We start from the raw sequence: 18,639 nt of genomic DNA on the forward strand, positions 1-18,639 counted from the left end.
TCTTAAATCCTAAGGCATCTTTGCCTTACTGAGCTCTTAAATCCTAATGCATCTTTGCCTTACTGAGCTCTTAAATCCGAAGGCATCTTTGCCTTATTGAGCTCTTAAATCCTAAGGCCTCTTCCATAACTAAGTGCTGCCCCTTGTCAAACTTTGTTTATGACAGCTACGACCAAAAGTTATTATGCAAAACAGTTTTTCTTCTTTAAGTCACATTGTCATTGACCCTCAACCTCCAAAATCAATAGGCTTCTTTCTTGCCCAAAGTGTATTCCATCCAATAACCTTTGATGAAGCTAAATGTTAAAGAAACATTTTTATATAGCAGAATCCACTTTTCAATTTTCATTCACAGTGACTTTCACTTTTTGACCACCAAAACCAATATAATTATACCTTATTCCAAGTGCATACCATCCACAAAGTTTGCTTAAGGTCTGTCATGTAGAACTGTTACTATAGTATACTGAAACCACGGTTTTCTCTTTCCAATTATGACCTTGATCTTTGACCTTGAAATTGCCAGAAATTTTCATAACCCCAAACTATTTACAAAGATCAGTAATAGCAAATGGCGGAGAACTCCAGTTACTATGGTTAAACAAGATCGGATATACCGTATTTACCATATATGTTGGGACACCGTATTTGTTGGGATACCATAAATTAATTTTAAAAGTAATTTTTTTGTGCACTGTATGTTCTGGGGCACACTGTTTTTATTTTAGTCGTAAGTCAAAAATTACATGTCGGAAAATGCACTCCAACTGAAATTTTATTTAAAAAAATATAAAACTGTGTACTTGTGATAAAACTCTTTAATCCACTGCAGCAGCATCTCATCAACACAACCCTTCTCCTGCACATGTACGATCTATTCTTTTGGATCATGAACATTTTTTTAGCTTTCTCATAACGTGAAAAATTGTTAGAGGCAACACATAACCTGAAGCGGAAACTGCAAGGACAAAAGTTAGATTTTTTCAAATCTGCACTAATCTTACTAATTCTCACACTTCTGACCGCCGTCTTATCATCAGTCCATCCAGGAATGTGATCAAAGTACACTAGAGTTTCATCCATGTTAATGATCATATTATTGGCGAAATGATCTGTTTCTTTTCTGGCCTTCATGAATTCATCATGTGATTTTATTTTCTCCAAATCTGGGTGATGCTGGGTCATCAATTTTCGCACACAAAGCACTATATTGTATCACTTTAAAAACTGTTATTGTTTCACTTTATTTTTAAAATTTTTGTGAATAATGGTGAAAAGGAAATAAAGTTAGCTTCCATATCTCCGCCGTCTTTGTATATTCAAAACTAAAAAATAAATAAATCGGCACACTTAAAAGAATCCATAGACAGCCTCCAAGATCAACTTGCTTTGCAATAAAATAACCTTTGTATTGATAGCCTTTAAAAAAAATCTGGCTTCCGGGTTTAATATCAGCTTGCTTTGTAATAAAAATAACCTTTGTGGGTCTTTGATGTCCTGTCGGTAAGTTCAAAGAAGAAGTTTACTGCTGGCTGCCAGTTGTGTTTATTTACCACCAGGGCTTCTATGTGCTTGGCATCTGTAGCAATAATTAATACAAAGGTGCACTGATGTCTGCGGGTAAATAGTAATGATACTTTTGTAATCCGAAGCTGGCGAAAAGATTGTCACTTACACTGAAGTGAATGTATTTTCAAATAATGAATTTTATTTGCAAGATACTGTCATACACTAGACCTGGATATAATTCAATCTTGTCTATTTTGCACCTAACACCATGCCATGTGTGAATGGCAGTTGTCTTCTATATATCAGTTGATTATTTTCCTCTCGTTTGCAAAATCATTTGCTTCTCTTCTGGCTTGCATGAATTGATCACATGATTTTATTTTCTCCAAATATTCTGGGTGACGCTGGGTCATCAACATCTGTGCACAAAACTCTATGTTGTGTCACTTTAAAATTTGTTCCATTGTTTCAATTTAATTTCAAAATTCTCGTGAATACAGGTGAAAAGGAACCCAAATTTGCTTCCATAACTCAGCCATCTTTGTATATTCAAAAAAAAAAAATCTGCTCACTTCACAGAATCCATAGTCAGCTTCCTATGTTGGCTTGCTTTGCAATATAATAACCTTTGTATTGATATCCTTTACAAAAAAAGTAACCAAAGTTGGCTTCTGAGATCGGCTTGCTTTGTAATAAAAACAACCTTTCATCTTTGATGTCCTGTCGGTAGGTTCAAAGAAGGAGTTAACTGCTTGCTGCCAGTCATGTTTATTATTCACCACCAGGGCTTCTATGTACTTGGCATCTGTGGTTACAATTAATACAAAGGAGCATTGATGTCTGCGGGTAAACAGTAAGGATAATTTTGTAACCCAAGCTGGTGAAAAGATTGTCACTTGCACACAAGTGAATGTATTTTCAAATGAGTTGCGAGATATTGTCATACAGTAGACCTGGATATAATTCAATCTTGATTATTTTGCACCCAACACCGTGTCATGCGTGAAGGCGTGTTCAAGATATCGGTTGACTATTTCCCTCTTGTTTGCAGTTTTGTTGGCTCCAGTTTTCAGTCGGATAACATGTGTTTGAACATGTTATCTGACTGAAAATTGGAGCCAACCACACACAATCGTTTCTCAATGTTCATGTCAATGAACAACGTGGTGTGTTGTTAAAAATAACTGTTAATTGATACACATTACAGTATGGAAGCTTATGCTACTTATACGGATTTCATGGATACATTTTATTCTTTAATGATCATGTTGAAAAAAGAAATAAATGATAACGACACAAGATTAGTTTCTTTCTTTATTATCAATTAAGTGTTTTATTTATCTATTATATTGCAACATTCAGTGGGGGGGGGCAAGCACAAATGCAATGTTTCTTAAGTCGTGGGACATATGATCAAAGTGAGAAAATGTTTCACCATAAGTTCTGGGACAGGAAATTTTTGTTTTATTTTATCGTGTCCCAACATATCTGGTAAATACGGTAGATAGATGTACAAATGGATGGCTGGAAAGATGGACAGGCTTTAAAATAATACACTCCGAAAAATGTCTGTATATTGTTATGTGATTTTTGGACATATATAAATACAGGCTACAAATAAAATCCCAATTATAAATTTGTGTATAAATTTCCCAGCGAACAACAAACTGCACAGCATGGATGCTTTACTCAATTACATTCTAAATCAGCAAGGTTAAAAAAACAACACAACAACGAAATGCGAACACTTAACATATATTTGCGGACTGTAAAGTATGATTTTGTTAAGTACACTTAGGTTTTTTTATTTATCAAGCATCAATCTAGTTACAATACTTCATTCAAAGTACATCAGGATTAAAACTGCCAAACCATTCATAACAGTGTACTCAAAACTGTGTGAACTTGTTTCATTTAACCTCTAGAAATACCTCATTTCTAAACAGTGTACCTTACTTGAACAAAAGTGGGCCATGTTCTGCATATGACCTTTGTCATAAACGCTTATGGAACATTACAGCTTGTAGGGATTCATTAACTTTTTAATTATACAACCAACATGTCCCTTTTGTTTGATCTTTCAACAGGATATTTACCTGAGCCAAGTCCACAGAATTAGGTATACCAGCATGTATGCTGGATTTAAGTGAGATAATTCTGCAATATGATGCAAACAGAACATATGCACTGCCACTCCTACTTTTCAAATAGATTTGCTCCTATGAATATCAATGAAAGATCAAACTGAAGGGTCATATCTCTCAACTTTTAATGAGAATAAGCTGCACTCAGAAACAAGCACCTGAGCCAAACCAAGAATAATGCTTCAATTAGACGGCTGATACGAATAAATAAGAAAGTGTTATAAATTTGATTGAAAGACAACATTTAATATACACACTAAATTTCATTTGTGTTTTGTTCAAAGGCAGTTTTAAAAAAATGAGTTTGAAATTCAAAATGAATCTGAAATTAAAGCTTGATTGACTGTCAAAGAAGACACCTAAGCAGTTCGAATCTGGGTGTGTGATACAGAAATACGGATTGAACAGCTGTTATCAAACACCAGATCAAGCATTTAAGATTAAACAGGTACATAATAAATAAATTGATATCACAACAATAGAAATTAATTTCATTTCTTATGAAGTGACCACAAAGGGTCAAGGGAACTTAAGGGATCAGTGGGGTTACTTTCCCCAAGTGATGATTTACTACCATAGAAACTGGCTTTTGTAACCTTCTTTTTCCCAGGCTCACTGGTTCCGAGTGTAAATGTGCTAGGATTTTGTAGATCTGCAAGCGTCTTTGATATGGTCGTTTGAGAAATGTCGGATACTTGTAAAGGAGCCCAATCCTGTGGCTGTGAACCTGTGCTAGATACTGAAGCATTTGATCCCGTTCTACTGTGACCTTTTGAACTACCAATATCACTAAGCATATCCATTCCGTTCTTGTTGTCCTGGTTACTGATGCTAATGGCACACTTTTCCTGCACATGTTTTGGGCTCTGAACAACATCTGGTAAGTGAGGAAAAGTCTTCTCCAACTCACTGTTATCACTTTTTATATTCACTAAGTCATCTTGGGAAGAACACTTTTCTTCCAAAGTTTTTGAACTTTCCATTTTACTGGTTATTCCTAGATTAGCAACTTTGGCCTGTAGAGCATGTAGGCTCACTGATCCCAAGACAATATCATCTGTAGGTGTCCAAAGACTAGGCTTTTCACCAGGTCCAGGAATCTTGTCACCAAAGGATGCCTTATGTACAAATATGCCCTCTGTTGTAAAGGAAACAAAAGACATGAACATTTTGAGGAACATCATACATTTTGTATGAAAAAAACCAACAGATTTTCAATCTACTCATGCAGGTTCAATTAAAAATGTATACAAATTAAATCATTTACATAACTATAATATTTCCTCCATAAATGTCATTGGAAAGGATCATCCTTTTAACTCTTCATGTTATTAGAAATATTTTACTCAATAAAAAACAATTTCAAATATGCTTAGCAAACAGGCATAGCTTTTTGTCATCATAATAAAACAAATGTCTACATAGGAGCTTAAATTGTTTTGTTACTTCATTTAAGAAGAAAAATATCATTCCCGATTCACCATCTTTTACTTCTGCAACAAGCAACCATGACCCAGAACTATCCTTTACTGCTTGATTGTCATCTTTTACATCAAAGAGAAAAGATCAACTCACGTTTTCCCAACAAATCTTGTGCATAATAAAGAACAGTTTCATAGCAGTATCTAATCTGGTCCCTCTTCAAGATGCAGTTGCGCCGCCGCTGAAGAATTTTTGTTGCCACTTCCTGGAGGTTAAATATGCCATTCCCATGAACGATCTCAAGTATTCCCACGTATATCAGCATGAAGGTCCCAGTTCTTCCACTGCCATTGCTACAAAATGTACAGCACAGCAAAAGATTGCAATATTCCTTGATGAGGATAGTGAGAGAGATGTAAGAAAACTGAGAATTCTTTGCGGGCTAGATTAAACAGAATCAACAAGAAGAACGTAACTTGCGAGATGGTGGCAAATGTGTTTCTTTTTTTATAATCTTAACCAAATACTAATATACTTCTAAATAAAATTGAATACTGTTAAGTAATTACAATCTGCACAGACCCAGAGCTACCATTAGCCACTGCAGTTTGTTATGATTTCTCAGTAGAACAACACAGACCTTGATGTGCCATTGTATTGTGAAGGCATATCAGGGTCTGTATTGTTTGCAGCTGGACTTGTAAGTTAGTATATATGGTAGTTTTAGTCTTTTTGTTTATCTTGTAACTGAAAAATAATTAAGAATCATAAAATATATTGAGAAAAGTATTGAAGGAATATGCTTCACTATAAACCATTTTCTACTAAAATTATTCCATACTGTTTACTGTGAAACTATATAAAATAATCATTTCCTCTCTGGATCAGCATGTCTTGTGTCCCTCAACATGCTACAGACAGAACGCCATAGGCTTTGATGTATAAAATTCATCACCAAAACACTAGTTATGTGGACCAAGATTTCTTTGCTTGCAAAACATGCTATGCCATACCCTCATTGTACAGTATATCCTCTTTATAAAGGAATCATAGTGGTGTAATAATAAGGGAGTCAAATACTGAGGGATGTCCCATCAAGTTGTATCATAACAGTGCATAAAAGACAAACAAGTGAATCCTTTCTTGTCGAGTATGCCTTTAATTTATCAACAACAGTGGCTGTGATATACTAAGGGGCTTCATAGTGAGGGAACACTATATGCGACTTAAAATAACAAAATAATTCAAAACAAAATCTGAATGCTGATGCTGCCAGGGGAGTTGCAACAAGCCTCAAATTTGTCAGGATCAGCTACATTTTGGACAAATGTTAACTGATTACTCAAGACTGGTCTCCCCCTACCTGCAGTGAACTAGGACTGGCTTCATCAAGCTGCGCTGTTGACGGTAGAAAGTGTGAACCTCTGTGATGAACTGTGGTAAGAGGCTGATTTTGCTAGGGGATCCACTGTAAATATAAAACAAGGTTGATATACATTGCAATGACAAAGTTATCCAAGCACTGATTTTTTTGTTTGGATAGCACACTAAATTTATACAAATATTTGAAATAAAAACAAAGACTGTGATGAGAGATAGTTCATACTGTTTGTGAGAATTTTTTTTCTCCAAATATGATGAACTTACTAAATTTATTATAATGAAACCTATTTTTAAAAACAATGTCTTGTGGGAAATTTGTTACAACCTGGATTTTCAAAGTGTGTTGAGGCAAGGAATCACTCGATTTCCTTCTGTAGATAACAAGCATGTTCCAGGAACTGACTTGTAAGGGGAGTTTACTTTTGCAGCAGATGGGGATATAATACATGAGGTAAAGCACATTTGTGAAGGAAGACATTAAATCAAGTTGTTGTGTGGAATGAAAGTGGGTGGGTAGCTATAACTCCACTAAAAAATAATTCAGAACACTGATTATCAAAGTCAGTATAGGGGTTTCACCAATTACAAACTCCACTCCAAATCTGAATGATAACCAACACTAATAAAGGAGTTACTGGATGGAAACTAAAGTGGAATGGATGGAAGGATGGGGGAATGCAAAGACAAAGGATTAAAGGATAGATGGGGGGTACAGATTGAATAGCCCAAAATAATATCTCGTATTTTCTATGAAAAGTACAAGGCAAAAAGTCACTTAAGGAACTATTTTGAAAAACATAGCAATATTATCCCAAGGTTTTATGTAACTGATTGCAAATTTTGTTGTTAAAACAAATTTACCTTACTGGCCAACCATTGAATAGAAGATGAACAATGGTTCTTCCAACTTTGGTCTGCAAAATAAAACATGTAAGGAACTTGGTTAGAATTCTTAGCATACCTTACCTGACTTGTATGAAAATTATAGGAATTAAACTTTCCACCAATCCAGTAACAAAATATAGGTGAGAAATGCACTTACTAAAAATAAATGAAATTAGATATGCAAGCCATAAAAATTATAAAGATGAGGTTGTTATTTAGGATTTTACTGAATTAAGAAACTGAATTTTATAAGTGACTCATTGTGGGCAGGTATCAACCAGCTGATAGTCAAATAATGAAACTTTGTATGATGGAAGCAACACTCCCTCATTATAACACTATCAATGGGAATCAGAGTATCCCACCTTATAGTGAGACTGCCTTATAAAAATACATAATTTTACTACTACTAAATGAAATGGGATCCAAGACCATACTAGCCTTATAACAGAAACTGTTGTAATAAAAGGCTCAATAGTGAGGGAATGCAATACTGTGTTAAAACAAAAGGCTTTATAGTGAGGAAGTGCAATGTGTTAAAACAAAGGGGTTTATAGTGAGGCAATGAAATAATGTGTTAAAGCAAAGGGGCTTATAGTAAGATAATGCTCTAAATTTGTTAAAACATACAGCTTTATAGTGAAGGAATGCTATGTGTTAAAAGAAAGGGCTTTATAGTGAGATGATGCTATTACATGTTTAAATAAAGGGCCTGAGAGAGACAGAGAGAGAGACAGCTGTACTGTGAATTGATTTAATGTCACGGAAAAATTGTCAAGGTTCTACATAAAATTCCGATTTAAATGTTACTTAAGTTTACTGACTGGTGAAGAGGTGTTCCCACAGCAGGATCAATGTTCATTTGAACTTGAGCTGAAACCATGCAATAAAGAAAAATGGGTACCCTACATTAGTAATTTCAATGACTCTGAGTACCATTTGGAAGTGGTCTTTCTGTTAACATATTATATATATATATATATATATATATATATATATATATATATATGCATATATTATTTGTAATGTATGAAAAGTGGCCTCTACACACACACACAACTGACTCACACATTTTACTTTGGTCTGGTATCATAAATTATCTTTTTAAACACAAATTGGGTATGATTTTTAGTCTGCCCCTTATCCTGATCATTTTGGATTTTGGATGCTCTGCTGAATGGTCAGGAGGAAATCCTTTGCTGATGCTAATGGAGTAGGGTCAGGAAACCAGCTCGGGAAAAAGATGAGCAAGTGCCATGGATGGATGGACAGAAGCCAGTTCATTTTATCATAATAATGCTCTTTATTATCAGTGTGATAATATCATATATTAAGACTTGTTTGCCATAGTGTAGCATAACACATGTCAACATCATAGAGTAATGTCATATATTAAGACTTGTTTGCCAAACTGTGGCATAACACCTGGTAACATCATGGAGTAATGTCATATATTAATACTTGTTTGCCACACTGTAGAATAACACCAAGCAGCATCATGTAGTAATGTCATATGGAGTAATCCCATATATTAATACTTGTTTGCCACACTGTGGCATAACACTTGGCAACATCATGGAGTAATGTCATATATTAATAATTGTTTGTCATACTGTAGAATAACACATAGCAAAATCATGGAGTAATGTCATATGGAGTAATGTCATATAATAAGACTTGTTTGCCACACTGTGGCATAACACCTTGCAATATCATGGAATAATGTCATATAATAAGACTTGTTTGGTACACTGTGGCAAAACACCTGGCAAAATCATGGAGTAATGTAATATATTAAGACTTGGCTGCCCACTGTGGCATAACACCTTGCAATATCATGGAATAATGTCATATAATAAGACTTGTTTGGTACACTGTGGCAAAACACCTGGCAAAATCATGGAGTAATGTAATATATTAAGACTTGGCTGCCCACTGTGGCATAACACCTGGCAATATCATGGAATAAAGCAAATGTATTTACAGTATATACAATGAACAGTCTAATATTCATTTGATATAAAAATTATAAAATTCATTGCACAATACAAAATGAAACCAGCACTTACTACAAGCAGCTAATGGTTCATTTCATAATACACATCCATATTATAACAGCTCATGGCTCATTGTACAATAGACCTTCACTACCAGCAGCTCATGGCTCACTGTACAATAGACCTTCACTACCAGCAGCTCATGGCTCACTGTACAATAGACCACTACCAGCAGCTCATGGCTCACTGTACAATAGACCTTCACTACCTGCAGCTCATGGCTCACTGTACAATAGACCTTCACTACCAGTAGCTCATTGCTCATTGTACAATAGACCTTCACTACCAGCAGCTCATTGCTCATTGTACAATAGACCTTCACTACCAGCAGCTCATGGCTCACTGTACAATAGACCTTCACTACCAGCAGCTCATTGCTCATTGTACAATAGACCTTCACTACCAGCAGCTCATGGCTCACTGTGCAATAGACCTTCACTACCAGCAGCTCATGGCTCACTGTAAAATAGACCACTACCAGCAGCTCATGGCTCACTGTACAATAGACCTTTACTACCTGCAGCTCATGGCTCACTATACAATAGACCACTACCAGCAGCTCATGGCTCACTGTACAATAGACCTTCACTACCAGCAGCTCATGGCTCATTGTACAACAGACCTTCACTACCAGCAGCTCATGGCTCATTGTACAATAAACCATCACTACCAGCAGCTCATGGCTCATTGTACAATGGACCTTCACTACCAGCAGCTCATGGCTCACTGTACAATAGACCACTACCAGCAGCTCATGGCTCACTGTACAATAGACCTTCACTACCAGCAGCTCATGGCTCACTGTACAATAGACCACTACCAGCACCTCATGGCTCACTGTACAATAGACCTTCACCACCAGCAGCTCATGGCTCACTGTACAATAGACCACTACCAGCACCTCATGGCTCACTGTACAATAGACCTTCACTACCAGCAGCTCATGGCTCACTATACAATAGACCACTACCAGCAGCTCATGGCTCACTGTACAATAGACCTTCACTACCATCAGCTCATGGCTCACTGTACAATAGACCTTCACTACCAGCAGCTCATGGCTCATTGTACAATAAACCATCACTACCAGCAGCTCATTGTACAATGGACCTTCACTACCAGCAGCTCATGGCTCATTGTACAACAGACCTTCACTTAATATTATTCAACTTGTTTCATAAATTTCATATCAAATGAAAACTTCTGTTTTTTATCTAAGTGAAACATATTTAATGAAAATGTGGGGGGAAGACCATTCACCCACATCAACGGTGTCGATAGTAGAGTTTTATCAAACGTCACAATGCATGTACTCTGCAGCTACTTCCATATGATAATGTGGTACATTCAGGTTTTTCCTGTACTAATATAATTGGTACAGTGTATTCATTATCTCAGCATGTAAACAATAAACAAAATTATTTTAGTTTCTCTTTCATAAAACAGACAGGTGCAGACTGATGTTCCTGATGATAGTACAAAGAATAAGTAATATCAGCATGGGGAAATCAGTTGATTAATTCACTAATATTTAATACCAAGGAACTCATTAACTATTTAGCATAACTGCTATGCAATCATGCACAATCCTCTCTGAATGTGTTTGCAATTTACATTCCCAACTCCAAATTTCTGTTCAATTACATGGTGATCACTTCAAATGATAAGCTAGATCTCACAGACAATTCTCAAACATGTGACAGAGAAATCTAACCATATTCTTCCTATCTCAGTCTGGTTATCTCAGACATGGCGTATCAGTCATGGTATCCTTGTGCTATTGTTGTCTTCTGCTTGGCCTGATGGAGTTCTTTTCCAATCAAGCAAACACCCCCACTTTGGGAAATTTACCAAAATAGTTTTATCATTATTTACAATATAATTTTTTTTATATAACATCCATCTATTAAATGTGATAATAACTCAATACTATCAAATGCTTCATGTTGCTATTTTTTCGCTCATGCATAAAAATGTTGTATTTTGGATGGAACGGTCATGCCACAGCCCTCGTTAACATATTTGTACTAATGCGGCATATGTAAAAAAATGTGCATGTGGCTTTATACTTTCTTTTTGCAATACTTACAATGCAGAATAATTAATACTGATAATTTATACCTGTTTGTGGGTGTGGGTGTATAAGCGAAACAAATAGTTGGATTCTAAAGAAATGATTATTCTGATTTTCATCCAAAAAAATTATAAGACAGAATGACTACAGATAGATGAGAAGAAATAATAGTGCATGAATAATGTACGTGTTGGATGTAATAAACTGTATTGCAAAAATGAAGAGTTCTTTTAACTTTAAAGAAAAATACCGAGCGAGAAAAATAATCTGCATTGGGGATTGCACCAAAACAAGGAAATCCCAGTCACGGTGTTACACTGACTGGGATTTCCTTGTCTCGGTGCATGCCTCAGCATAGATTCTATTCTATTATTCTACGCTAAATATATTTAGTTACTGTGGTTCCAACACTTGGTTCCAATAGTTTACCTCAGTGTGTGTGAGATATATGATCCTCTCTGTCCAGGACTGCTTGTCTTTTACACTCTGCAGAGCAAGAGTGAATGGGCCATACTCAACATTGAATCCTTTTTGTTGTGGCCAGTAAACTGGAAACTTCTGAAAGACAGAAAAGTACATGGTAGCCTGATACTGTTGCACAAAATTGTTTTGAAAGGAAATCAAAGAACAGAAGTTAATATTTGTCGTTTCTAATAAAAGGGTGACTTCCAAATATTTTTGCCAAGTTTGAAACAAACTAGCTTAGTCACTCTAGACAAAAATCAAGAATGGGTTTTCTATGTTGTTGTAATTGAAGTAACACCATTGTTAAGGAGAATATTCTTAAAAGAAGTTTGACAGAGGGTATTAAAAGAACTGGAAGGTTTGGTCCAGCAAATTGTATGTTACAATAGACGATAAAGCATGAATGGGTTCTTTATTCAAACAACTGATTTACACGAACTGGAATATCTGCTGAATAGTGTGATTTTATTTTAGATTATTCTTTACTCTGTGCATTATTTTCATTGCATTAAATAAAGAATAAAAACTGAAATATAATGAACAGCTCATTCAGAGACTACTGAAAGTAGTGCATTGAGAATCAATTATGCAGCAAATAGTACCATGTGGTAAATGATTGAGAAGCAGGTAACAGCACCATGTGGTAAATGACTAAGAATTTTCTTCTTCAATTATCAACAGAATGGTAAATTACCGACAGGTCAGTTTTCAACTGAGCCCTTTCACATTCTTACTTCCCTTTACCACTACTGTCCCCATCTTATGAGATGACATTAGTTTTGTTGAAAGAATGAACAAACAAATGACTGGATGACTAAGCAAATGAATGCATGAAAAATTAATGCTCTTATAAATGCGAAATTAACTTGCAAATGAATAGGGAAAGGAACATAGGTGTAAGCAGGTCATGAGAAATGAAATACGTAGCCCACAACTTTGCAATCAAAATGTAATTATTGCTGGTGAAATAAACAAAAAAAATGACATGCAAAACTCTTTTCCTCTTTGTCTTATAAATTTTATCTGACATACAAAACAGTTTCATTGAATGAAACAAAATCTAATATCCTTTCACTGTTAACTGATGCTGATGAAACTGCTGATGTCACCCCAAATTTTTAAGGCCAGTCTGTAAAGTAGCAATGATAAACCAACATGATTTCTCCAACATGATCTTCAGTAACTAAATCAAGAGTTCAACATTACCTTCCCAGTTTCATTTTCACTGGTAAGCATGACAATAACCTCAATCCCCTGTTCATACACCATGGCCCAAAAATCTTGCATTGTCACAAGTAGCGGGGCCTGGGTAGCGATGAATTTAGGACAGCATGGTGACAAATCCTGAAATTATAACAATGAAGAAATAATATGTAAAGTGAGAGCTGAAGATAAAAATGATATGTATTTCTAAAGGACAAAATTATTTACCACCCTTTCGTAAGTTAAGCACATATATTACCTCTATTTAATGGACATCTGTCTATCAAGGACAAATATTTTGGGCTTCTTATGCACAGGTTTTATGGTAACTGTATTTTAAAACATTTCTGCATGCATAGTAAGGCAAAGCCACTCATCATGACCATCCTGAAATTAGGTGAATCTCTAAAAATGGCTATATGGACTCTTTCCCTATTTGTTTTAGTATATAGTAGACTTCTCCCATGAAATATGACCATTCCTTATCCCATACTACTTTTCTTAAGTTGAATCAGTCTTGATGAACATATGCCCTTTGAAACAGGTGCTCTCTATAATGAGGTGAATTGTATTAGAAATAAGAAAATGTTCATAAGTGTGGTTCTTTTTTATAAGCAGGGACATTACATGGAGGTATGTACTAAGACAGGGTTCATTGTATTTATTATTTATTTATCAGCAACATTAAGGATGCCTGTTATGAAATTGAAGCATTTAATTTTTTGAATTTTTTAGGGATATTTTTACATTGCAAACCATCAAAATAATCAAAAAAGCTTAAAATGTGCAGACTGAATTGCATTTTCTTGTGCTAATCTTAGTTGAAAATCTATCCCCAAGTAAGGGACATTACATAGAAGAGTAGTGGAAAAAGTGCTAATTGTACTCTGTCACTAACTGTATCCTGTCACTAACTGTACCATGTCACCAACTGTTACTCTGTCACTAACTGTACTGTGTCACTAACTGTAAACTGTTACTAAACTGTACCCTGTCACCAACTGTACTGTCACTAACTGTACTGTTACCAACTGTACCCTGTCTTCAACTGTATACTGTCACTAACAAATGTGTCAAATTAGCACAAACTGAATACATATCCTCTTATCAAACACACTAAGAATGTGTATGTTTGTGAGTTTCATCAGGAAGTGATATGCAGACCTGCCAACCCTCACAAGACCATATCAGTAAGGCACACCATTACCAGACCTGCCAACCCTCACAAGACCATATCAGTAAGGCACATCATTACCAGACCTGCCAACCCTCACAAGCCCATCTCAGTAAGGCACATCATTACCAGACCTTCCAACCCTAACAAGACCTTCCCTGTAAGGCAGTTGATTTTTTCCATATGTTTGCTAGTTTTTAGGAAGGTGTAACAAATATAACAGTACATAATAGAGTGCTACTGTCAAGCTGGAAAACTTACATTTAAAAGTCCAGAAGAGTGATTCAAACATGTACCCACAGTAAAGATTGTGTTCAATTCAAAAGGTTGTAAAGTTTATTTTAACCTCCATTAACCCCAGTACAGTATCACAAACTTCAGTTCCAAACAAAACACAGCTCAACGGCTTCTTGATATCTTTTAATTTGACATAACCCATTTTATAAAAAAAGTGGTGGCGACAGCAATAATTATTCCCGCCATGTAACATACTCAAATCAACACATGATGTCCACTAAATGTAATTGTTGCAATTCCTGCTCCCCCCCCACTGAATATGAATATTCTTAATATTCTTATGTATAATTAAAACTTTTAAAGATATTTATTGGCTCTTTTTTTCCTGACCGCTCACTTGTTGGAAACCATTTAAAGAAAAAAAAAACAAAAAAACAATAGCTTGATCCTGTAGATGTTTTGAATCACAAAATATGTGCAGTTTAAAGCATCTGAGGTAATCTGGTACATTTAGTCTGGTTCCCTGTCCAATTCCATTAAATCTATATGAAACCTGGACAGTATCCCAATTTTTACTGCAAGCAAACATATTTCTGTAATTTGTGCTTTTATTCCATAAGTCCATATTTTAAGGGTAATTTCCATAAGACTTATGGCAAAATTGAAAGGGTTGGCCGGTCTACAATTACTGTGATACCATTTGTTTTCCATAATAGACAGTCTGTGTTATGAATATACAATTAGTGTGATATCAATTGTTTTCCATAATAGACAGCCTGTGTGATGAATATACAATTAGTGTGATATCAATTGTTTTCCATAATAGACAGTCTGTGTTATGAATATACAATCAATGTGATACCATTTGTTTTCCATAATAGACAGCCTGTGTGATGAATATACATTTAGTGTGATACCATTTGTTTTCCGTAATAGACAGCCTGTGTTATGAATATACAATCAATGTGATACCATTTGTTTTCCATAACAGACAGCCTGTGTGATGAATATACAATTAGTGTGATACCATTTGTTTTCCGTAATAGACAGCCTGTGTTATGAATATACAATCATTGTGATACCATTTGTTTTCCATAATAGACAGCCTGTGTGATGAATATACAATTAGTGTGATATCAATTGTTTTTCGTAACAGATATCATGTGTGATCAATAAATAGTTACTGTGGTACTGTTTGTATTCCATAACAGACATCCTGTGTAGACAACATGCAGCAAAAGTGTATTTAATATTTGTTCATGGTTCCCCCACTCTTTGAAACAAAATATTCCAAGTCTTTACTTGGTTTACCCCTAGATGAAATTAATTAAAGGTTCACACATGACCTTTACTGAAAGCAATCAACAACAAATTGAATTCAAAACCATTTTTTAAATAACAGACTCTCCCATTACTGATAAGACCATGCTCTAAACCGCAGGATGTATATCCAGAAACAAGTATAATTATTGAAATTAATATAAATTCTCATGTGACTCACTGAAATTATTAAAAAAATTAAAACTTTACTCCACTTAACCAAATATGTTGTTATGATCAAACGTTTTTTGGAATGTGTAAATCTTGCCAAAAATCCTAACAGGATTTATATACCTTTTAAAAAAGATCCGCTTGCACATAGCTACTGTCTTAACACTGTAAGTGTCTAATTTCAGATGATGATACATTGTTGGTGTCTTACAATGTAAGATGTCAATAGTGATATAAACAATGGGATTCCACCCCCACCCCCTAGTACGTATATCAGGATGGATGCTTAACACTGAAGGACTACTCCAACAAGTACTCTCAGTGTAATCCAACAACGGATTGTGTATTTAATGCATTGTCAAGGACAACCAGGGTGTCCCATTCTGCACTGAAAATTGTCTCAGTAGATATAAATTTATTTTGCAAGGTCTTTGAGCAAAATGCACCACAAAGGTGAACCATGGCTGCGAGTAGTATCAAAGGTTGCTACTGGTGATGTTTATTGACAATAATGCTGTAATATCCAGTGCAAACTACCAAATATGATTACCAGAAATATATTTTCATTAACTTTACTTAACTTAAACAAAAGGAGAAATGGGGACAATACCAAAAGGGGAACTGTGGAAAATAAAACTCAATTACTTTTTTCAAAAACTTATTGAGACCACATTTCACAGACAATTCACAGAAAACTCTCACATTTTGGCACAATGTGACATTATAATGGTCTTCACACCTTCAATATAAGTAAAGCTGACTATGTATAACTAGACCATTTGACCAGTCCAATCACCTGAGTGCATGTATTAACTATATAAATATATTTAAGGCAAGCACCCAAATGATATATACAGCAATTGTACCTCAATTGACTGAAGAGTTCTGCAACCTCCAAAAATTCCAGTAAGAGCTCAAAAAATTTAACCCATGATCAGTACACTTCTGTCTGCCTATGATCATCATTTGAAAAATTAATGGACTCTTCCCTATTGGAAACAAACCTGTTCTTTCTCCAGACCCTTTCCCCAATTTTCCAGTCGCTTGGGAATCCTTGATTTTTTTAATGACTTAATAAAAGACAAACATTACAACTAAGCTACTTTACGTACAATCTCTCCCAAAGTTTAAAACACTCTGATTCAAGAAAGTGAAGTCATAATGTAATGATCATGTCATTTTGAGCTACATGAAAGCAAGCCACTCCCTTTTAGGCATGAAAACAAGCCACTCCCTTTTTGACATGAACACATGCCACTCCCTTTTAGGCATGAAAACAAGCCACTCCCTTTTTGACATGAAAACAAGCCACTCCCTTTTAGGCATGAAAACAAGCCACTCCCTTTTTGGCATGAAAACAAGCCACTCCCTTTTTGGCTGAGCCTGCATTTAATTCAACTTGAAAGTAAAAACTTTCAACACTGCTTGATATAAAAAACAAATGTTTGGATGGTCTTATGCCAAAGTGTTTGCCTTCTTAAGCTCCATCAAGGTGGGCTCAATGAATCTTACAACCAATGAATGCAGCCAATTGAGGCCATATGTATTAGGAATCATTGCCTATTTGAATACATCCATTCTACCTCCTTTCAATAGATTTGACATTTAATTTTTTATCTCACTGCCCCATCCTGTCACAGCCTGATTACATAAAATGTATTGCGAGCAGAATACCCTTTTCAGTTCAAACAGGCTGGCATATAATACATCATGTTAAATTACTAAAAGAAACTGAGCAAAACTGCATGAATGGCACAGATGAATTATGCATCTTAGAATGGAAAGACATCAAGCCTAGAACAGATTAGCTTGTGCCTCAGCTTGAGAATTTGTTTCAACCAATCACAAATAGCATTGTTTTTGATTGGCTGATTGATTAAATTCAATAACTTAAACTAAAGTTTAGGAGTCTTATGACCACCATGTTAAATGACTCGCATCTTTTTAAGGGGATTCAGAATGGAAACAATACTTCATTCATACATAAATAAGCTAATTATCCATCTATTGGAACATTTATTTTTATAAAGGCATATTGTCTAAGCATGACAATGTACCAAGACAAGAGGACCAAGTTAGCCTAAGAGTGTTCACCTTTCTGACATGCATTTCAAAATATGCTGAGCAGGTTTAGAGATGAAAAGGTTCCATTTTCTTAAATTAGCCATAACAACCATATATGATGGAAGATCAGCATCATCCACATAAAAGTTCCAAAGTTTTCATGTCTGGATGCCTTGCATCAATTCAGTTAAATTCTATCATGCAGTTTTGTTGTTGATTTTTTTTTATATTAAAAAGAAGTAATTTTAAGGTATTTTTTTACACAGGTAATGATATTGAGAGCATATTCAATGATAAATCAAAAACATTTATACAAATCTGAAAGCATTTCAGGACTGGATATTTTGGTCTAATTTGGCTAAATTTAATTTTAATTTTCTGAGGATTAGTTTACATTTTAAAGTTGTTCGATATTAAGCGATGTGGTCATATCTAAATGCAGACTTGCATTATTATTAGACACTTTAAAGGTGTTGATGCCAGAATGCTCCCTACAATTGGTCCTGTGATCCATGCGAAGCTGAAAATAAC

At 35.2% G+C, this 18,639-nt stretch overlaps 1 protein-coding gene across 3 annotated transcripts in view; it reads right to left on the minus strand.

The window, feature by feature from the left end:
* Positions 1–2,810: 2,810 nt before the first annotated feature.
* Positions 2,811–18,639, minus strand: part of LOC149789990 (uncharacterized) — an 84,743-nt gene continuing 68,914 nt past the window's right edge. For all 3 annotated transcript variants that reach the window (XM_089972079.1, XM_089972078.1, XM_089972077.1), the window contains exons 24-29: positions 13,146–13,283; positions 11,904–12,032; positions 7,320–7,372; positions 6,439–6,543; positions 5,229–5,428; positions 2,811–4,791 (exon numbers count right to left, since the gene is read on the minus strand). In XM_089972079.1, coding sequence (XP_089828205.1) covers positions 4,145–4,791; positions 5,229–5,428; positions 6,439–6,543; positions 7,320–7,372; positions 11,904–12,032; positions 13,146–13,283 — 1,272 coding nt within the window. In that variant the 3' untranslated portion in view covers positions 2,811–4,144. The remainder of the gene's footprint in view (positions 4,792–5,228; positions 5,429–6,438; positions 6,544–7,319; positions 7,373–11,903; positions 12,033–13,145; positions 13,284–18,639) is intronic.

Source organism: Sinohyriopsis cumingii, chromosome 10, assembly GCF_028554795.1.
Source record: "Sinohyriopsis cumingii isolate HCF-2022 chromosome 10, ASM2855479v2, whole genome shotgun sequence".
NCBI lineage: Eukaryota > Metazoa > Mollusca > Bivalvia > Unionida > Unionidae > Sinohyriopsis > Sinohyriopsis cumingii.